The following is a 23414-nucleotide window of genomic DNA, read 5'->3' on the forward strand; positions in this document are numbered from 1 at the left end:
CTAAACCTGACCCTACCATTTACAAAACTATGATCTATAATGAGCACCATGTAAATATTATTTTTCAACTTCCTGGAACGTTCCTCATTCAGATGTTTTAAAATTTCAATTTCTTCAATAACTTCATTTATTTTCTGTCCTACTTCACCAAATTTTTTATCTCTGGAGCAAATAGCCCAGACAGAAATGTGTCAAAAATATGTCTTATTCGTCATGTGAGTTGGATCCTGCAGTCCCCAGCTGCTATTGATCTAGAGATACTTCTGAAATGAATGGCTTCTGAAGACAATAGACTTTGTGTCTCTAACCAGAATGAGGGCAGCATTGTCCTCTGGTCTTCATGACCAACAAGATATTCACCCCATAAACAATAATGCTTCTACACAGTGCTGCTATCAATGGCCCATGAAGTTCCTCACCATACAAATGACACATAAATAGCTTTGAAAATAAAATCCATTCACTCATTCATGCATCGGCTCATACACTCATCCTTTCATTCATGCAGGACTGGGCTCTTGATGTGCGGGAGGAGGCGCTGTGTTAAGTTGTCCGTGTAGAGTCTTTAACTGGATGGTAAATGTGACACTACATCAACCTCCACAAACCCACTTCCTCTCAAGAAAACAGAAAACAACCGAGAACGTGAATTCATTGCCACGTTTGAACCCTGGAAGGGAGGACTGTAGCTGCTCCTGGCAGACATGAAGTCATATCTGTGGTATGCCTTTGCCCTCTGCTTCCAAATCGGGGTTTTAACAGGTGAGTGGCCCACCTTCTTCATATTAACTTATAATTCAAGTGAACATTAAAAAAAATTTAAAGTAGGAAAACTTGGTACAAATGGATTTGTGAAGCATTCCAGCCCACTGCTCAGTGCTCCGAGTCTCCTGTCAGAGCGATGGCACTGAGTTGCGTTGCTTCTTTTGATACTGTGTTTTAACATAAAAAAGTATGTTTCAACAGGCCATTAAAATTTTTAAATTACTTGCTCAGAGTTACCTGTCAGTGGGTAAAGTAGAAGACTGGCTTCACTGTTTCAGAGAAAGATGAAAGGCAAGATAAGTTATGTCAACAGAATGAAAATTCAATAGCCCTGGCGTTTGGGCTGGGAATCTTTCTATAGTAGGGAGTAAAGTGGATGACCTTCCAAAAGAAGAAATTGGACTTTAATCTTACCTGGATGGTTCTACGTCTTAAATGCATAGCTAGCCATGGGTTTTTTTTTCTTTCTTTCTTAGAGACAATCTTGCCTGCTCCTATAAGGTGTCTAGACATTAAATATGGGGGCCATCTAAAATAAAAAGGGAGAGTGGATGACTGAAGCCTTCACCAGGCCCTGTAAACCTAATAGTCTGGTGCCTTTGATTTTTTTCTGAGGGTTGCATTTATCAGACCACATGGGGCAAGTTAAATGTGACTGTGTGCAATGTAAATTATTATACACTTTTTAATGCTTCTTATTTCATACACTTACATATTATCTTTTTCTTTTTCTATAACTATGGCTGTTGCTATTGAAATTGGGATAAAGGAAGTGAGACATCAAGTTGGGGAGGGGATGTCTTTAATAGGAAAAGTGAAAGCAGAATAGTCAGTGTTATAAGCCCACCCAGAAATGCATTTTTCAGTGGTACAAAGAAGTAGACATTACTTTTCATTCCAAAAAGAATGTTAAGACTAAAATTGAATTTGTTCGGCATTCCATCTTGTGCTGTCCCAGAGTTACACAAGTGTTCTTAAGAAGAACGAGGAATAAATAAAGTTGGCTGGTTTACCTGGAATAAGTACCACTAACAGCTGTGGGACACTGCTTTTTTAGTTATGCGTTCTTCCTGAAATTCTTGGCAGCATAAATGACCCAAGAATCGCCATGGCAGGGACATCCATTCATTTACTTGTCCATTCATTTACTTGTCCATTCATTCACTTGTCCATTCATTTACTTGTCCACTCATCTGTTCACACATGCAGCACTGGACACTTGCCCTGCAGGAGGTGCTGAGCTCCTGTGTGAACAATGGTGAGCAAAACCAGGTATGCCCACTCTGCCGAGACTAAAGGAAGAGAAGTCAATCAAATAACCCTATGAACTGATGACAAGTAGAGGCCCAACTCATTTCGATGAGAGAGTGTACCAAGGACTCAGGTCTGGTAGGGAGGGTACGAATGTAGCTGCTGCCACACAGGCTTTCCTGTGGAAATGGCCCAAATAGGGGTCAGTGGGGAGATCAGTGTCAAGGCAGCAGAGAAAACTTTATGGACTGACGGTCAATACAAAGTATCCGTAGTGTTCAAAAGAAGGTCAGAGGGCTGGACCAGGGTAGGTGCCGCTGAGCACAGTGGGAAGAAGTTGGGTTGATGCAAGATGAGGCTGAGAAGGAGGAGGACAGGGGTCAGGCTACTCAGACCATGAGGACATGCTAAAGATCCTTGATTTTCTCTTAAGAAAATTTGTGTAAGTTACTGCATGGTTTCTTTGTACTGACTCAAAAGTTTTCTGTATACCAAACCCATTTGGGGAGTTACAGTGGTGGTGTTATACTCAAAAGAACTGTATGAGTAGGGGTACTATTTCTGTAGGAGGGTAGATTCAACCATAGGATTATCACAAGATGCCAAACTAAGCTGATTAATAAATTCTTCTGGAATAGTCACCTGGATCCCAAAGGATAAAACCAATGTTAGTTATTTTCAGCACACGGACAACTGTACTATGTAGAATGCCATTTCCCAATAATAGGTATCAAAATGATGGAGTCACGAGCAGCTAAAAGGTGATAATAAATACACTAACAGTAATCATATTCAAAGTGCCCCCACCAGGGTATGTATACCCGGGAACTCCCATTTTCACAGCTAGAAACAGACAAACTCAAGTAAACTAAAAGACTTAGGGGCCCTCTGTAATACTTTTAATGCTTCCAAGGCTTGGCTTTCCCATGCTACTGTAGGGATTCTTACCCTCAAGCATTGCCAAGAAAGACTCACAAACTGGGAAAAGCTAAGTGATTTGTCCCACAGTAATCAGTGACAGAACCATCATTAGAACACAGCTGTGCCCAGCTCCACTAAAGTGGGAGAGAAATAACATAAATCTCCAGGGGCGGGATTCTGACCAACTTTGTATTTGGTGGTAAAATATGGCAATTGAGAGTCTTAGGGTGTGCCCAGTCTTCACTGGAACCCAATGTAAAATTTAACAAAGTCTCCTTTTCATGAGTCTGGGGTAGTACGAGGCTCTTCCTTACAGAAAAATACTATACAAGAAGAGCTTCTTCCCAGGCAATGGGCATGTTACTGGATGACCTGCTGAAGTCTTGCTTTTGAGAGACTGCTTTGAAAGCAGTGTGGAGAACGCAGCCAGTGTGATTGATTGCTAGTGGGCAATGTCTAATAAATGCAGGTCTCATAAGGTATTCTATCAGGAAGCTGGGAGGGTAAATCTCAGGCCCTCATTATCTCTGATAGTGATTGAAGAGTCATTTTAGAATACCACCATCTTGGGAGAAACAGCCCTTTGGTGATTTTAGCACCACATCCTTCTCACAAAACTCTGAGAGGTCTGGGGAGATGGACTGGCCTCTGAGCCCCTTCCTTCCAGCACCTGTTTCTAGAATTCATGCTGCATTAAAAAACTGCATTAGCAACCTTTTCTTTAGATAGACGAAATGAAGCCATTCTCAGCCTTGATTTTATTTTCCAAGACTGTATATATTTACCTCTTATGTTCCTGTGTTATTGAATCTTCTCATTTTTATTTTATGTTTTGTTGGGACAGTAACATTTCTTCTTAATATTCTTCTTTGCTTCTGGTGACTTTGGAAGGTTAATAATACTTTTTTAAAATTTTATTTATTTTTGTTTTATGTGATTGGACTTAGGTCTGTGCACTACATTCATGCCTGGTGCCCAGGAAGGCTAGAAGAGGGTTTTAGATTCCTGGAACTAGAGTTAGAGATGGCTGTGTGATACAATGAGGGTGCTGAGAATTGAACCCTGATCCTCTGGAACAGCAAAAAGTGCTCTTAATCACTGAGTCATTTCTCCAACCCCTGATGATATTCCTTAGTCTGTCTATCAAGTCATTATGTCCAGAGGATCACAAATGAATAATTAGTTAAATACATACATTATTGGGAATTGATCCCAGGATCTTACATCTGCCAAGCAAGAGTTTTACAGCCAAGCTGCATCTCCAGTCCTAGTGAGAAATAAGCATAGTCATGCCCTTTGCTGGAATGCCTAACCCTTACTTGCCACACTGGTATGAGAACCTTGAAGTGCCCTCCTCTCCCCATTCCCCCATTGGCGCCATCACTGGCCCATGCATGGGTTTTTCTGGACTAGCGTCGAATAGATCATTGTCACATTCTTTCTTGGCAGCATTCCTTTCCTGTCCCTCTGTCCTTTCTTGCCCCTTGTATCACAGAGCTGGTCTTCAGTGACAGCATCAGTGTGGATGCTGCTTCTAAACTGTCAGGTCTCTTCTGTAGTGCTCCTAGGCCTTCCATTAGTCCCAGCACAGGGGACAATGTTCTTTCTCCCTCTATAGGGTGCCTGATACCTTTTCCTGTTACTGGGAACTCTGGAGTGCAGTCTCTTTTATCTGGGGATTTTCATCCACTCTCTATGGTCTTCTGGACTGTGTTGAAGTGCTTCATGTTAGTCTAAATCTTGTTTCTATTTTAACTTCGAAAAAGAAAAGTTTTTTTTTTTAGAATTTGGTACAAAACAATTTTGAGACAAGGTCTTCTGTAGCCTAGAATGGCTTTGAACTTCTGCCTCTTTCCCCACCAACTCCCAAGTGCTGGGAATACAGGTATGTGTCCACCACTGGTTTATGAGGCTGGAGACTGAATCCAGAGCTTCTTGTATGCCAGACTCTACCAACTGATAAACTTCTAGAAATGTGTGATCCTGAAAGCTGTTTGTTTTAATGTTGGAATTCAAGAATTCCAGGCTCACTTGATGCCCTTTCTCGTGTATGTTCTGGAATCTTGTACGGGACCATATATACTCCCATTCCATTTGTGAATTAAACTTTATTCTCTTTTTACAGTATTTTATTCCTTCCTCTAGTGTTTGTTTGATCACATTTTCCTCTCTGTCTCCTCCACACCATCTCTTTCTAGAAATACTCTCAAGTAAAAACTATTCTCACCAAAGTGAGCAGAATTGCTTTCATTTGGGTGCTTATTAATTACAACTTCTTCAGATGTAATAGACCATTAGACTTTCTGAATATCTAGTACCGTCCCAGTAATCTGTAGGCACACAGGGAAAAAAAACCAACTTTTGTCTTAGCTTTGCTCATAACATCATCGATAATATTCATTACTTGATGTAAAACGCTTACACTCACAAATGTAGCAAACTGAACAAACACCACCATATATGCTACTTTCCTATTCTTAGATCATTCAGTTTGGGATGCAAAGTGAATTATCAGGCTTTCCAATTTTAAAAAGTATATTTAAGAACCATTGTCATGTTTTCTGCATTATGGTGACTCTGTGCTGTCATTCTTTTAACAAACAAGTCTGTCAAGAGGTGGGTTTCAGTCATTCTGAGAAAAAGTCGAAATTTTATAAAAAGTCAAAATTATGTTTTAGAAAGTGGAACATAAGTACATAGAGACTATGAATTAAAGCTGTAGCTGGGCAGTCTATGGGGCCTCTGGTAGTGGATCACTATTTAACCCTAGTATATGAATGGACTCTGGGAGCTCACAGAGAGGGAGGGATATTCCCTCAGCCTAGACACATGGAGGAGGGCCTGGGCCCTGCTCCAAATGATATGACAGACTTTGAAGACTCCCCATGGAAGGCTTCATCCTCCTTGGGGAGCAGAAAGGGGATGAGATTGGAGTTGGGGGGGACAGGGGAGGAGGGGAGGGTGAGGGAACTGGGACTGACAAGTAAAACAAGCTTGTTTCGAATTTAAATAAAAACTATTATCATAAAAAAATAAATTGAAGCTGTTAGCCAAACCATGGTTTGCTTTCCCTGGTTTGGTCTCTAAAACTGTCTAAAGCAGACAGTGATGTGCAAATTTAAAGAGTCAGAAGTTGGGGTCGCCAACCTCTGTGGGATATACATGGTACTGTGATGATGGAGACTGCTTTGCCCAAGGAAAAGTGGAGAAGATACAGGCTGTGACTAAGCAAAGTGATAGATTCAAGTGTTTATGTGCACTGGACTGCTGGTGCTGCTGAATCAACTCTTTCTGAGTCATGTTGTCATGTTTAGAGCACTTCCCACAAGCAATTAAAGATTCTTCACAGGTGACTGTATTTGCATTTGAGAAATCAAACTTAAACAGCTAATGTTTATGTTGTCCTTGGAGAATCCATTCATAAAGCAGTAGCAACAAAATCACTCAACTCCACTCTAAATCATTTTATACCATCTAAGACTAAAGCAAAACCCCCATAGGAATATTTGTTTGCACTTGTTTAATTACAATGAGAGTTTCTTGTATATATGAATCCATTTCTATTGGAAGATAAGTTACTAAGTAACAGTGAGAAATTTAGACTCTCACATCAGAAAAGATTTTTTTTCCATGTTCAAAAACCACAGGGCAGCTTAATATACAATGGTTGGTAAATAAATATCTAGGTAAATAAAAGCATTAGACACATGTAATTGCATATTTGAAAAACAATCTTACTGTTTTGGGTTCGTAATAACCCTTTAGGTACAGAACACATCCATAGCACCCATGTGAGTATTAAGTATTTGTACTCTGAGAATTCATATACCTTATGGGAAAAAAGAAATACTAGAGAAAAATTTCCACTTCTCACTTACAGTTTGTTTTCCCATAGCAAACCACTTCAGATGCTATAGTTTTGTTTCTGTGAAGTAAGCATGTTAGGTTGGAGTATCAGATTGCGGGAAGGGGCGTTCAGTAAGTAGACACTGAAGTCATATCGTCTAGCTTCAATTTATGACTGTGATGCTCACTGCTGACTTCATCACCTGGGATCAAGTCTATTGAACATGGCTATTCAAGCCTTAGTTTTCTCAGCTGCAAAACAGATTAAAAAAGGCGACCTGACTTACAAGCTTGCTTTCAGAAACTCTGTACACAGTTAATACAATGGAAGCTCCTGAAAACTATTGGGGTTCAAAACATTGGGTGGGCGTCAATCAGTTTGAGTCTTTGCCTTTGAACCTGGATGTAAGTGTTCCACAATTTACAGCAAACAGGATTTTTTTTTCTTTTTTTTTTTTTTTTTTTTTTTTTTTTTTTTTTTTTTACTTTTCTTATTCTTCTTGGCCCATGCCTAGGGCATCTGCCAATATCATATTGAACCTTCATGGTCTTGTTTTCATTTGTTTTAAAAAAAAAATGCCATTGAGTTTCTTCTGTGTTCCAGGTCCCAGGAACAATTCAATTCTCATCCTTATAGACTTCATGATTAAATGAGGAAGCAAGACAAGAATAATTAGGACTTAATAATATATGTCCTAGAAATATATTAGCAAAATAAAGTGTTGTTGAGAACATAGAGCTGGGAGGAGGCTTTGGGTGTCTCAGAAGAATCTGAAGGAAGGACTTAGAGTCTTTCTTAGAGAATGACAGGATATTTCTAGTTTAAAGGCTGATTAGATTCCAGTTTGCGGAAATGGTGTGAATTCTATGGCCCTGTGCTTCAGTGTGGTTGGAACAGATGGTCTATGCCACCATGGACGCTTTTATGTCATGTCAAGAAGATTGGGTTTTTACCTTATAAACAATGGTGGACTAATGAAGACCTTTAAGCTGAGAAATGAAATATGCTTTAGAAAAACAATTTTAGAGTCAGATGGAGGAAAGACAGGAGGACAGACTATTGTTGGGGGGCAGGGGCAGCCAAGAAGATGCTCCACAGATGGAAGAAGACATGAATAAGGTCTGGATTGGCAATGGAAATGGAGAAGGAAGATTAAGTTCAAGAGGCATCTATGAGCTAGAGTCAACTAAACTTGGGACTGATTGGATGGAGAGAGTTGGGGGAGTAGAAAAGGCGATGAAGACTCTGAGTGTCCTGGGGCTGGTCAGTATTCTCTAAAGAGATAACATTGGGTTTAGTGAGTGAATGGGTTCAGCTTGGACTTGATATATTGATGAATTGACCATGTCCAGAGAGAGATGCTAAAAGGAATGGGAAACTGGCCTTGATGGCTGAGCTGGAGATAAACATCAATGTAAACAAGTTCACAACACAAATGTTCTGTGTGTGAGCCTAAAACACTGTGCATAGCAACTGAGAAGTGGGAAGCAATATATGTATTCATGAATCTCTACAGTATTGTCCCCTCCTCTCTGTGAAATAGAGGCAGTCTCATTTAATCTCATGTGATTTTCCATCCTATGATAATTTTCAAACCACTGGCAGTGAAATCACTAACAGAGTAGTTTATTTGCAAATTAATTATGTTGTGAATATTGATTCAAAGTTTTATAGCACCTTTGGGGTTTTTCCATTTTCACAAAGAAAATAACTTTTAACTAGAAGAAAATAGCTCTTTCATTTTTTTCTTATTATACATGCTTAGACAACCAAGGGTTGCTTTTTTTGCCCCTTTCAGAGTTCCTTGGAGAATAAACACGGAGCGTGTGTGTGTGTGTGTGTGTGTGTGTGTGTGTGTGTGTGTGTGTGTGTGTGTGTGAGAGAGAGAGAGAGAGAGAGAGAGAGAGAGAGAGAGAGAAACAGAGAAACAGAGAGGAAGGGAAGGAGGGAAAGAGAATGCTTTGGTTTGGTGGTTTGTCTTCACTCTTCATCACATTTTAAGCTTGCTTTTCTCTATATGGAATAGAGTTTATTTTGCTCACCCATCCTACTGTGGAACCCACTCACTCTTATTAGGTTTTGGGATATTTTTGAATTATAATGTGAGTGTAGGCATGATGCACATGTACGAGTCTGCTAGCCAGGAATCTAAGTTTTAGTTAGTTGGCTCCTAAGAAATGACACTATTTTATTGAAGATAAAAGAGTGGTGGGAAGAAAACTTTTAAAACAATGCTAAAGTTTATATGTAAAAGATCAAGTATAACAAGACTCCAATACAAGCATTTTAACTTTAACTCTCATATCACACTCTTGTGCTCTTCTGAACCAACTAAAGCTTATCATTGTTTGACTATAGAAAATATGTTTAATAAGCACTATCAATAATTGCAAACTCAGGAGATCTTATCTCCCACTCCGAGACCTTTGTAGAGGTTTGTGGTTAAGAGTCTGAGTTAAAGAGAATGAAATCACATTGCTAGTCTGTTTTACATCCTTTGCACTGGGTGGGGTCTCTACATGTCTCTTTAAAGCTTTTCTCAACCAGAGCTAATAGAACTGTTTGCAGGGTCCTAGCTGGGTAGGTCTAGGCAGACCATCTGATACTTAGAAATAAAATAGTTTGGATATCAAAAGAATCACTTTGCAAGTAGAGTCTCATGAGCTGCCATAAATTCTTTGAGGGAGGATTTTGTCTAGAGACTTTCTTCTCTTTCTCTTCTTCTACCTCCACCTGCATCTTCCTCCTCCTCTCTTTCTTTGTTTTTTGAGATAGCATCCCACTCTGTAGCCAAAGCTGGGTTGGAAGTCACTATGTAGCTCTAGGATGGCCTTGATCTTATGGCAGTCTTTCTGACCCAGCCATCTAAGTGTTGGAATTATATAGGTAGGGGTTATAATATCATCTACAGAGATTTTTTAACAGTCCCTAGGAAAAAAAGGAACACATGTTCTTATGTTTAAAAAATTGAAAATATAAACACTTCACATAATACAAGAACTGTAATTCTACTTTTGAAAACAGTCTATTGGTAGCAATAAGCATAAGTGGTAGAGATGGTATAACAACTATTATTTTTTAAAAAAAATCATGAAAGAAGGTAACAGATTTGAGTATGATGAGAAGAACATACCCAATAAAACATATTGCTCTGTGTGATTCAGGTTTTATAACACCTGTTCTCTAGCATGAACGTTGTCTAGATGAGTCAGCAGAAGACAAATAGATATGGGTAACAAAGCAAGTGTTAGATTTAACACTCAGATTTTAAGACATCACTAGGATATAAACAAGCAGATTCCCATTTGTGTTTTTAACTTAATGTTTAAATGTGTACCATTGGTGCTTGTATTAAAAACCACTAATATGTAGCACTTACTGATATTTGGGTGGGTTAGTACAGTGGTTGTTCTAGGCCCCCGTGGCCTGTCCACACACTGGACAAGTTAAACTATTACATACTTCTGGGGATTTAAAGATTCAGTCAGATATAAAGCTGTCTGGCCCTCAGTAATCATGAAAGGGCCAAGAAAAATATCGATTAGTTAAGCAAAACTTTTTGAACCTGGTATCTACAGGCAAAGAACTTTTTCCTTAGATCATTTTCTAGTTATGTGACATGCCATCTTGGGGAAAATATTCACAGTTTTGATTCCAGCTTAACTTGATGTATGCAAATGTAAGATAAATAAATGTGAATGCATACATCCCTGTGAATAAATTTTAATCATAATTTACTATTTACCAGGTGCTGTTGTAGATACTTGGGATGGAATTGTAAATTACCAATGAGGTTCTCTATTTCAAGTTTGTATCATAGTGGGGGTAGCCAGGCAATAAACAAGTAAATAAACAGTCAGACCTGATTATTTTATACAGTGATAAGTATTTCTTTCTATGAGGAAATATGTCAGAAAATGACTTATATGCACTTTGGATAGGTTGACTACTAGCCTCTGAAGAAACATCATTTTGAATAATGAAGATAAAGCAGTCAATTATGGAAGAGAGGCTGGGCATAGCAGGCCAGAGTGAAACCCAAAAGTTAGGCAGCTTTACATAGAAGTGGGGTGGAGGAAGGGGTCGGAAGGAGGAGAGAGAGAGTTGTAATTTGGACCAACTGTGATTAAAATTGGAGTAGAAAGATTTGGTTGACCATAGGAACAAAGGGTAAAGCTTTCTTCCTGTTGACCTACTTTTAGCAGGGGTCTTGAAAGGCTTGGCTCTTAGCAACCACTTTCCTGATTCCATTGATTGTTGCCAGCAGCACTTCGAGTGTGGATGGAACTGATGCTCTTTTGTGAACTCAGGAAGTTGTGTGACCTAAGGAAGAAAATTAAATCTGGCTGAGCCTTTGAGCCTTTGTTTGTGCATAGTAGTCTTGTTGCTTTATATGTAAGTCCACCATGGATGACTGTATGTTTGTGTATGTGTGTGCTGCTGGGAAGTATATCAGAAGTAAGGAATATGAGATGAGGGTATTTGTAGGATGTTTAGGACATGGGAAAACAATGTATATAAGAATTTATTGGGCATTGAGATGGTATGAGAAGAAGTCATAAACACAGTAAAAACAATAGCAGAGGTCACATTTTGGAGGACAGCTTTTGTGTTAATTGGGTATGTGAAAAAAAACATAAATATGAGAGAAATCAACAAAGAGATGGGTGAGAGGGATACTTAAAATTTTAACTACTTCTGTGGCAGACGAATTAACGAAACAGATTTGACAACCCACCAAACAAAACAGATTCTTGATATATATGTTGTTGCTATAATGCCAGTAATCCAGATTATGTATTAGACAGGGAAATAAGAATATCTAAAGAGAGTAGAAGAAGTACTTTGGCTTCTTCTGTAATTGTAAGATACCAGTATGCTCACATTTTCCTTAAACTTGTCCACTTGTCTATTAAATGCTTTTCATTGTTATAAGGGACTCTTTTGTCTCTTGTTGGTCTGTCTCTTTCCATTGTGCTCTCTCTCTCTCTCTCTCTCTCTCTCTCTCTCTCTCTCTCTCTCTGTGTGTGTGTGTGTGTGTATTTGAGCCTATATACATGTAAATGCACACATGTTGAGGCTGGAGATTAATACAAGTATCTTGCTCTAGTGCTCTTCATTTTAGTTTTTGAGACAAGGTCTCTCACTGAACCTGACTCTCACTGATTTGACTATATTGACAGTGTTTGGCTATATAGTTTAGTCTATGAGTTCCAAGAATGTTTCCCCCCACTGCCTTCTTGCAGTCCTGGGGTTGTAGATGCAGGCTGGCATATTCACCTTTGTTTATGGGTGCTGGGGAATCTGAAATCATGTCCTCATACTTACATGGCAGTCTCTTAACAGACTGAGCCATCTCTCCAGACCACACTACTTTGCTCTGTTTTCTTTGTATTATTATACAAAATTCAGCTAGAGGTGAAGAAGATTTAGCACATCTGTTCTACAGGTGCAAAGTGATTTTGAGGTAAATGTTTAACTACTGTGGTTGCAAACATTCAAACTGCAGGTTTATAGTTGCCAAATGCTTTTTCTAGACTGCAAGTTTAAAACTTAAACATAAGAAATGTGAAAACATGAGTCAGCCTTCTCATTACCATGTTCAATAATGAAAAGGTGAGTTAGGATATGTTTAGGCTAAGAATGATCGTTGGGATGAATATTTATGAATGCTTGATGGATGACACTCTGGAGGCCCCAGCTGACTTTAGTGACACATAACTTAGTTCTGCATGAAAGAAACACAGAACCCTTCCTAGCCATCCCATATACTTCTGCAGGAATGAAAGATAGTTTCTCTCACTTTAACATTTTCCTGACTTCTTGCAATATTCTTCTGTAAGAGAAGATTAGGGGGGACATGATATCTTTGATGGAGGCTCACCTGACAGTGAAGTCACGTCTCTCTTGGGCTCTTCTGGATGTGTTCTGACCCTTAATGTAAAGAAAGTGTTGGAAAGACCCCCCCATCACTCTTTCTCTGTGTGTATGTGCATGTATTTGGAGTGTGTGAGTGCATGTGTGTATATGCATATATATAGAGAGAGGCCAGATGTCAATTTGTACATGCAAGGAGTGTGTGAGTACACACATTTGTGTAGATGTTAGTGTGTGTGTGTGTGTGTGTGTGTGTGTGCGCGCGTGCGCATGGAGTATGTGAGTACCTGTGCTACGTGTGTGCATATGTAGAGGCCCGAAGTCTATGATGGTGACTTCATTAGTCACCTTTTCCCTTCGTTTGGACAGAGGGTCTCTTGGTGCACCTGAGCTCACATTTCTGGCTAGTGTTTTCCCAGAAAGCTCCTGAGCCTTGCCTGTTTCCTTCCCGAAGCACTGGGTTTACAGATGCCAGGCTTTTGGTGTATCCAAACCTGAGTCTTCATGCTTATGCAATAAGCACTTTCCCCTCTGAGCCATCTCCCCAGAAAGAACCCTTTGAAGACACTGTTTTCACTTCTTATTTTACAGAAGAAAAGAGAGAAGTCCACAGGGGTAGCTGGGCACAGCCACGAGACAGAACCAGAATTTGCTCTTGAATTCCTTGAGCAGCACTGCTCCTCGATTCCAGTTACTTTTCACCTCCTGCTGGCTTGTGGGTCACAGAGTGGGCAAAGTACAGGAAGCTGTGACATACAAGGCTTTTTATGTTATGTGTGTATATAGTAGCTGTAGACAGTTTTGCCCCAGGATCTCTTTGTGGTTTGCTTGCTGCCATTGTAAAGGCTCCGGGAAATTTTCTCTGAACAATACTAAAGGAACTGAGAAGCTGTCCACTGATCTTATCTTCTGCAGCAGACATAAAGTGTGGGGCTCACAGACAAACGTCCTCATGCAGAACGCGCTCCCCACCACCTGCTCCGCCCCGCCTTGAATCTAATGCAGCCGCACCTTGTTTGCAAGTGTCCTCTGCTCCCACCCCCTCTGCCTTTAACTTACACTTTTCTCTGTATTAGAAAAAAGTGAAAGCAGCATCATTTTTCCTTCTGCATAGTTTCAGACTTCTAAATCGTAAGATCAAACATCGGTACAGAGACGTGAACAAATAATAAACGAAAACTTTGAGTAACAATCACATAAGCTACCTCATCCCACAATTAGCACAAGCCAAGAATGAAACATTGTCAGCACACAGACACTTTTCTCCTTTCTGCGTCCTATGTTCTTTCCTGATTCAAACTCTCTTCTCCCCTTCAGGCAAAAGCATTCGGGTGGATTTGTGGCTTTCATTCAGATATTTCACACTTCTCTCTTAGTGACTAAGCAAGGAATCACAACTTACAGACATTCACTTATCAAAAGTTGCTCATAACATCTTTTCTACTCATAGGCTGCATTTTTACTTTGAAAATGTAGGGTAATGATAGTCTGAGATTACTTTAAGCAAAACCGCAGGAGTAAGATTTTTTTTTTTTTTTCCTACACTGGACATGAGGGTCAGTTCACTCAGGCTTCCCTTAACTCCAAGGATCATTCCAGCATTCTTTGGAAATCAACTTATTGAAGAACCATCTCCTAGCTTCCTTGCTTTGCAGACTGTGGGAGATAAAACATGAAAACAAAAGTTTGAATGTGGGAAAACAATAAATGTTCTCAGAGCAAAAGCCTCTCTGCCACTCTGCTCATGTCCCTGGTCCCAGGGTGTTGATTTATGTTCTACATTCTCTTCAGATCAATGATCTAATACAATGCTACTTTTAGGTATTTTGTCTACTATTTCCTGTTGTTTTATTGTTGAATAAGGAGTATTGCCATATTTGGAAGCTGGAACACGTTTGTTTATTTTTTTATAGCCAAGCCTCTAATTTGAAAATGTTTCCTACAAATATGAGAGGTATATGCTAAGAGCTAGAGATACTAAAATAAATGAATAAACAAATAAAATGATTTTAATGAAGTGTGAAAGGAGTTAAGGCATCAAGCATAAACAGAGATATGGCAAATAGATCATCTTGTATGATGCCAATCTTTGTATATAAGTTGTATTCCTTCTTTAAAGAAATAATATGGCAAGACACGTTTGGGCAAATGAGGGTGTTTATAGAAAATCAGAGTGCTGGAAATAATTCTGGTGTTGTCTTAGTGCTTAGTTTTAATAAATCATGAAAGATTAACACAAAGGCTCATTAAAAATGATCATGTAAACATAAAAAACTGAACTGTTATGAGAGGACATTGTATCATGATAGCAGAGCATAAAATCCCACCACTAAAAACAAAAAATATAGAAATACGTTCTGTTTACTGGGGATGCCTACTTTTTCAAAATTATCTTATACTTGTTTGATCTTCTTAAGAAAAAAAATTTGCCAACTGAAGTAAAAGCTACCATCCTGGTATTTTTTTCCAAACAATTTCAGCATAAAACTTTTCATTAACAAATGACATGTCATTAAAAACAAACAAACAGAAGAATACCTTGATCCTATAAGCCAGGAGTTGATGTGCAATTGGGCTAAAAACATTTTGGTCTCCTCCTCCTGAGGTCTCCATGAGGTCTCAAAGAGTGAAAAAACGTGAGCAAAAATCTGGGCCTCTCCTGATCATTGGGCCGATTTGGTCCTTATTGAATGGGTTCATAGGAGACACTCTACTATTTGAATACAATTGGTTTGTTACTTCACTTTTTTTGTGATAGGATGTAATGCTGTTTATATATAATCATTTAATTTTAGCCCCAGTAAATTTATATACTTTCAAAAGTGATTTTTTTCCATAACATCTTTTTGCAAGTCTTGTTCAGATAAAGGAAAATCACGCTTTAATTTTAGATTTAAAATTCACTTCTTCAAAGGGGCATTTTCTGACCCTCTAGTGAATATGTAATACACCATCCAACCCTACCACATTTTCCCTGATAGCACTTTGTTCCTAGCACAAATTATAGCACATCACTCATTTCTCCATTTAGCATCTGGCCCCAGTGTGGAACCTGCAAGAGCATGGAGACCCTTTCTGTCTAAGTCATACTATCTAAACATGTTATTTGACAGGTACATCTTATATACTATTACATGAAGAGCCCATTTATAGTGCACAGTTTTGCCTTGTCATATCCTGGTTTGTTTGCTTGGCTATGACATCTTTCATTTTGGTATCAATAGAGGTGACTTTATAAAAATTAATCACATTCCCACTTAAATATAATTATTAAGGCAACATGTTCACAAAACAGCACACTTACTTTGTTCTCTTTCTTTTGAACCAGGAAAAACCAATGACTCAGACAAGCATAAGATGTTTTCATTTTACAATGGAGGTATACAGATTTCTTGCGAGTACCCTGAGACCACCCAACAGCTAAAAATGCAGTTGTTCAAAGGGGAAGAAGTCCTCTGTGAGTTCACCAAGACCAAGGGAAATGTTGGGTCCAGCAAGAATCCCAAGTCCTGTCCATATCAGTTGTCCAACAACAGTGTCTCTTTTTTCCTAAACAACCTGGACAGCTCCCAGAGCAGCTATTACTTCTGTAGCCTGTTGATTTTTGACCCACCTCCTTTTCAAGAAAATACTCTTCCTGGAGAATATTTGCATATATACGGTAAGACATTGGTTGGGGCTGAAGAGTATATGCACATTTCCAAGGCTTTTCTCACCGATAGAAACAAACAAATAAGTACTTTTTTTGTGTTACATTCTTTAGGTGTAGTTGGCAACAAATCATCTTGGATGAAATATGTGAGGAATGATATGTTGTTAATATTCAGTTCATATTTATCAGGAAGAAGTGATTTAGTGACCTATACCATTGAGTTGGAATTAGGGCTTAATTTTTCAAACACTCAATTCATGGCTCAATGGATAGTACCTCTACTCACTTAAGGTAAAAAGTGCTTTGGAGATTGAGATGTGATGATTTGAAAATCAGTTTTTATACCATGCATTTTCCTACTTAATCTTGTGAAAACTGCAGATGGAAAGTCTTTATCTATTAGTCACATTTGTAAGCACTCTAGCATAGTCTTTCCAGTTTGGATTTCAGAGTCCTTGCTGGAAGGTGGCAGTGATGCTGATTGCCATCTACTGCCCCCATCATTGTCAGTTAGAAAATACTTTCTTGATTAAAAAGCTTTACAGTTTAGGGAAGCATTCTCTATGCAGCGTTGAATGAAGACATGTGTTTCCGGGTCTTTCATCAATGTGTCTCCCCCCCCCCCCCCAGAATCAGAATCACAGCTTTGCTGCCCGCTGAAGCTCTGGTTGCCCATAGGATGCTCAGTTTTTATTGTGGTATACATTTTTGGGTGCATATTTATCTTCTGGTTTGCAAAAAAGGTAAGCAACTTCTACTTTGCCTTACACTTTCTTTCCTGGGTGGTCATTTACTCACCAGTGCCTGATGCTCTACTAGGAGTGACCTGAGAAAAAGGGAGGCAATTCCCTTCCCCCCCTCAATTTACACACTAATTAAACTAGTGACTTAGAACAGAGATTATCTGTTTGTTTTTTAGTAGCTCACCTCATTCCCAAAAGAGCTCAGAGGCTTACAGAGATACAGTATTATAACTACTTTTTTTCCTAAAAAGATAGAAAATTGGGGCCAGTCACAGATAAAGGTTAGGAAGGAGGTTAAAATATAACAATAGATGTCTTTGGTTGTTGAAAGTTGTTAAATGTTGGAATAGGATTTGAATATAAGTTTCCTAAGAGTCAAGATTAAGTGGAAACAATTAGTTATAAGTTTCTCTTACTTGACAAAGTGAAACAGTGAGATTATCTTATTAGTTACCAATAGTAGCTAAGAAGGAAACTGCTTCTTTATGTGTTCCATCACCATACACACTCCTTGTTTTTTAAGAAAAAGATTAGAAAAGCTGTTCAGGGCAATATAACAGGGACAACAAAATATCTTTTTGTTGTGAAACATTCTGTTTACACAACAGATTCTCAATTAAAGAACTTACTCCAGTCTGTATATTATGTATATGATAGCATGTAAGTGCCTGCTGCAGTGACCATTAGTTAGACTCTGTGTTTGTGTATGAGAGAGAGAGAGACAGACAGAGAGAGAGAGAGAGAGAGAGAGAGAGAGAGAGAGAGAGAGAGAGAGAGAGAGAGAGAGAGAACTATTTGAGAGGGGAGGTAGAACATGCCCTAACATCCATTATCTAACTCCATTGAGAAAGGAATAATCAAGGCAAAAATGAGGAGGAAAATGACACATAAAACATTAAAAAAATTATTGCAGTGTGTGTGTGTGTGTGTGTGTGTGTGTGTGTGTGAGAGAGAGAGAGAGAGAGAGAGAGAGAGGACATCTCTAGGCTATTCTTTCCTTCCACTACTTAGGTGTTGGAGATTGAGCTCAGGTCATCAAGTGCTTTTTTCTACTGATCCATCTCATAGTTCAGAAAGCACTTTTAATTGAAAACATTTGCATGTTGTTCTACTGAGCCTAAGTCCAAAATTACACTTTTGTCACCCACCACTTCAACAAAAGACAGAAAACACTTGGAAAACAAGCATGAAGGTAGGAAAGAGCAGATAATAAACCATGTTTCTAACTTTCTCTTCCAGAAGTATGGATCCAGTGTGCATGACCCCAATAGTGAATACATGATCATGGCAGCAGTCAACACAAACAAAAAATCTAGACTTGCAGGTATAGATTCCCCCAGGGGTTTGGGGAGGGAGGAATGCTCTTTATGTTAAGACTTGAATTTATTTATTTTTATTTTAAAAGAAAGGAAACTTTTCCTAAGGATAATTTTAGCATTTTGTGTGTGTGAAAATCTGGGTTACAAACTGGGTTTATCCATTCTGTAGTATATTAAAAATAGTTCATGTAAATTACTATTAAAATAAATTATTAGGGGTCCAGGGTGTAGTTTAGTTTGTAAAGTGCTTATCTAACATATATGAAGTCCTGGACTTAATCCCAGTACCATAAAATGGACTATTGTCTGAGTACTCAGGAGTTGGAGGTAGGAGGATCATAAGAACAAGTTGAGGCCAGCCTGTGATATATGGGAACCTGTCTCAAAATTAACAAAGAGAAAGAGAGAGGGAGGGATTGTAGAGAAAGGAAAAGAAAAAGAAAAAAGGAAAACCAGGTTGCAGTAACAGCATAGAAATTCAAGCCTAGCCTGACCTACAGAATGAAGTGCTCCAGGCCAGACTGAGCCGCTTGATGCATCCTTGTCTCCGAAGAAGAAAAGAAAAGGAGAAGGAGGAGGAGGAAGAGGAGGACTAGGAAGAACAGGAGGTAGAGATGTATGTGTTCAGCTCATTGGTAGAACACTTGCCTACTATGCATGAGGACTTAGGTCCAAACCCTAGTACAATAGAAAAAGATCCATAGGTCACAGTTGTTTCAAGATAATTTTCAACTAAAATTAAAAAACAAATTGAGATATATATAGATCTTCCTTTTGTAATTTTCATGAAATCAGATGGTGCATATTTATTGGACATCCTTCAACACAACCTTTTGAGTGAGGTACCAGAGGGTGATGGGAATTTGAGAAGAGGCTGAGAAGGGAGGTTTAGGTTGCTGTTGGGGGTGGTGGGTCAGGGTAGAGGAGGAATTAATGATGATACTTAGTTGTTTGGCCGTAAAGAATGTCCAAATTGGGTGGCAATGGAAATTCGGTTGAAGCTGTTGCCTAGTTCATTGAGAGTTAGAGGCGGGTGCTGTCAATTCTGAGGAATATCCAGGGAGCTTGAGGCATTCATTGTGGAAATTTTACACATCTTGTGCCCATGGATGGAATGATATGGGGTAGGAAAAAACAGAAACTATCACAGTTTGGCTACCATTTAGTGGCTCAGGGACACACATAGACTGTCACAGGATCACTGCGTGAAAGAGGGTCTAACCCTTTATGGTTAGTCATTATTCTCTTTGTAGATAGTCAGGGCTGAAGTTCAGACTGCCTGTGGCTCCTTTCCAGATAGTTAATGTCATAGCTTTGGCACTTGCTATCAGCTTTGTTTGATTACTTTGCTTCTTCAAAAACAACAGCATACCTCATCGCAATAATTGTGTTAAGGTCTATCTTAGTTTGAATTCTTGAGTGTAAATCATTCACTGGAGTGGTAATCCCATGGAGAAGTGGCAAAAGGGCAGGGGGAAGAGAGACAGGCAAGAATAAAGGTGATTGTAAGGTTGAGAGTATCGGCACTTGTTTCTGGGGGTCTGACTTAATGGGACCTCTGCTATGTGTACAGAGGCTTCCCACAATTTATAAGAAGGATGGGAAATGAGACACTTAACCAGCAGCCTCATTTCCTACAGTTGGCAGCTGTCTTCAGCGGGCATTACCTCTCCCTCATTCCTGAACTAGGTTCAGAATAATGCTGTTCCCAAGTCTTCAGAGAAAGTCAAAAGCAGGAAGGCAAAGTGAGGTGCAGTGGGACTATGATGCTGGTGTAGCCAGGACAGCAGATATACCTCACAGGCATAGAGATTGTGTGTGTGTGTGTGTGTGTGTGTGTGTGTGTGTGTGTGCGCCGTGCATACGTGCATGTGTGCATGTGTGCATGCGTGCATGTGCTTGTGGGGGCACACCACAGGGAAAAGCAGAAAGCTTGCTAAAGGGAATTCAACTCACATGGAATTTTTTTGTTACAGGTGTGACACCTTAATCTGGAGTACTCTGGCACCTATGGAGGAACCACACTGACCAGTTCTCCTGAAAGTTGAACTGAGAAATTCTATTTTCTGGATCACGGGGCATCTGATTTGATGTGACTACAGGAATCTCCTTTGAGTATTTTGTTTGTCTGGATCAGTGACTACTAGGCCCTCAGAATTTCAACAGACTGCCTGGGAATTTCTGAGTTCTTCTAAAGCAAACACCTTCTTATAGAGGGTCCAGCTCATGTGTACTCAACAAACAGACATCACTTGGTTAGAATCCCCCACTCTCTGCACCTGCTTCTAGCTACACACTGGCCAGTAAAACAAACACATCTACAACATGTTCACAAAAATGCTACGGGTATTAATCTGTAAAGCACACAGGCAGTCAATGGCCAGCATCTGCCCTCATTTTTCAGATTACTTTTTCTTGCTGTAGGGATCAGTATTCTTTCTAGAACCGACAGTAGAGGGAGATGCTTCATAACAGTAGCTCTTGTGTTTCTGAGATGTTGGTGTATATACTACATTGAACTCATATATTAGTACCAACACAACATTCTCTTCCAACTTCTACACTCCAGTGATCACTGCTTGAGGGGTATAGATGCCTTATCTTGCCTTCAATTTTCCCTTTAAAGATACTTCCACATGTCTACTTGGCAGGCTGCAGACTACAATTTTTTACCTTCTCTTGCTCAAAAAAAAAAAAAAAATGTGGAAGTAATTCTCCCATAGTCTCTCTGCCAAAGTAGTACTTTTCCTCTAACGACATCTTATTTTCTTAAATTCAGTTAAAATGTGTTGATATTAGTGGTAGGAAACGTTGTTCAGAATCAAAAGCAAATTAATTTTGCCATTGTGTTTTCTATCCTTATCTATGTTTTCATGGTGCTATTAATCACAAGTGTAGCTATTTTTGTAGCTCATATTAAAGTTGCAAGCAAGCAAAACAACCCATGGTTAATGGGCAAACATTCTCCTGGGGTAGAATGGATTATCTATTTAGCCTGAAATCTACAGTTTCTGGAGGTGGCTTCCAGACTGCAGCCATGCTTCTGAGTTTGATAGACTGAAATGGTTCCCATGAGCTTGGAGTAGCACTCTAGACAGCGCTGGAATAATCCCAAGGTTGGGAGAAGCCACTGAGCCTTCGGTCTCTAAGATCTGTGAAGAAGTGCAGAGGAGTCAAGATAGAGTTCCCTTTCCTAGAAGCTGTGCATCCTGGAAGTCAGCCCTGGCACTTTCAGATAGTCTTCTTTAGAACACGGGTTAGCTGGGAAGGTTCAGAAGCTCAAGCAGCATGTGATCGCTCTGAGCCAGAGCATTTCCTCCAAGTTCCTGTCTGCATGCCTAAGGCTTCTGGAGCAGCCAATGTGTATGCAACATTTGTTTTTAAACTTTAAGTAAAATAAGGCTGCCTCATAGTCTTACATTGTAGTTGCCTAGTTACAGTTTACTTTAAAAGTGGGACCTGTTGTATCATTATTTACCTATTACATTAAGCATGTGTAATGCTGGCTGTGTACAGTACAGTACTGAACTTGTAATTTGAATCAAGTATAGTGTTTTCTCTTTTCAGCAGACTTGGGTAGTCTGGCTGGCATTCCCCAAATTGGGTGTAGCTTTCTGGGTAGGAGTAAGGGTGTGGAGGCTAGCCTGCAGGATCACCATCCCAACACTGAACAGTTAACAATGAATTATTGAAGAACAGAATTTCTGTGAAATAGGAACTGGCTTTAAAGGAGCCACTTGTTAAACGATAGCAATGATAAGAGGTAAAGAATAAACATTTGTATCCAGAAATGGAGTATAGCCTCACTGTGTTTTCTGGGGGTGGAGAAGTGACCTTAGTGATGACCACACACACACACATTAACCTTTGCTCTCCAGTGATCTTGTGTGCTGTATTAGATAGTTGCTTTCTTCATTTTGCTCTCTCTATTTTTAAACTTTGAGATATCTAAAAGTTACAAAAGAGCAGACACGCAGAGGAAAAAGTGTGTTCTGTTTCTGTGTTAGTTTCTGCATTGACCTCCTAGCCCCATGGGATGGTGCTTATTTCCTACAGGCAAGAAGGGTGGGCCTGATGACTCTCCACCCATATTGGAAGATTGCCATCTAATTTTTGGTCTGCATTCAAGATCTGCCCATTGTGTCTAGGATGTATGTAGGAGCTGGAGGTTCTCTGGGGACTTTCCTTTGTGTGTAGTTGCTCTGTCTCTGCAGTAGTCTTCGTTCTGAACAGTCTCCAGAAACTTTGGCTCTTTTGCAGGCCATAAAGCCATTATTTTGTAGAATGTTCCTTATTTGGGTCTCTCTGATGATTCTTCATGAATAAAATGAGGTTATTCATCTTTATCAGAAATAACACAGAAGTAGCATTATGTTCTTTCAATTATGCCCTCAAAAGGCACCTCACAGCTTTGGCTTGCTATGTTATTGCTAACATTCATTCTCATCACTTGACTAAGGTCCTGTCTGTCAAGCTTCTCCATTGTAAAGTGATTCTGCCCTCCACAGTTAATAAACACACTTTGTAAGAAAGTATTTTGAAATCCTCTGTTCCTTATCATAATTTCATTTGTAGTTTCATGGTGTGGCAGTTTCTCATTTTATTCAATGGGTAAAAATAAATGTTACTATTATTACTATTATATTTTTCTTTTTGTTGTTTATAAGTAGTCTGTGGCTCTGGCTGGCCCTCAGATTTGCTAAGAATGACCTTTAATTTCTGATCCTAGGGTCTCTACTTTTGAAGGTTGGTATTACATGTGTGAGCCACCACACCTAGTTTTTTGTGATAATGGGGTTGAAACCAGAACTTCATGTATGCTAGGCAAGCACTCTGTCAAATGAGTTGTATCTCCAATCCATTATTCTGTTTTTAAAATAAAATTGTCGCATCCTTAGCAGTCAGTGAAAAATGCATTTGAACTGCATTGAAAACCAAAGTGCAGGCATCAGTTATGCTCACTGAGGTTGGGATCTCCATGTTCCTAGGACCAGGCAGTGGTCAGTGTTCAAGATATACATCTGTCCAGATATAAAGTT

At 39.3% G+C, this 23414-nt stretch overlaps 1 protein-coding gene across 1 annotated transcript; it reads left to right on the forward strand.

The window, feature by feature from the left end:
- The first annotated feature begins 698 nt into the window (after positions 1–698).
- On the forward strand, positions 699–23014 carry Icos (inducible T cell costimulator). The gene is made up of 5 exons (XM_051190325.1): positions 699–762; positions 15990–16322; positions 16944–17056; positions 18296–18380; positions 20352–23014. The coding sequence occupies exons 1-5, from the start codon at positions 705–707 to the stop codon at positions 20363–20365; spliced, it is 603 nt and encodes a 200-aa protein (XP_051046282.1). The 5' UTR covers positions 699–704; the 3' UTR covers positions 20366–23014.
- The last annotated feature ends 400 nt before the right edge of the window (positions 23015–23414 follow it).

This window comes from Phodopus roborovskii, unplaced genomic scaffold, assembly GCF_943737965.1.
Source record: "Phodopus roborovskii unplaced genomic scaffold, PHOROB, whole genome shotgun sequence".
Lineage (NCBI taxonomy): Eukaryota > Metazoa > Chordata > Mammalia > Rodentia > Cricetidae > Phodopus > Phodopus roborovskii.

Bases quoted from the DNA above. Each gene is read 5' to 3' on its own strand.
- Icos (XM_051190325.1), top strand. From the start codon at position 705: ATGAAGTCATATCTGTGGTATGCCTTTGCCCTCTGCTTCCAAATCGGG. The intron at 763-15,989 runs GTGAGTGGCCCA...CTTTTGAACCAG, and splicing joins CCAAATCGGGGTTTTAACAG to GAAAAACCAATGACTCAGAC. The intron at 17,057-18,295 runs GTAAGCAACTTC...TTTCTCTTCCAG, and splicing joins TCTTCTGGTTTGCAAAAAAG to AAGTATGGATCCAGTGTGCA.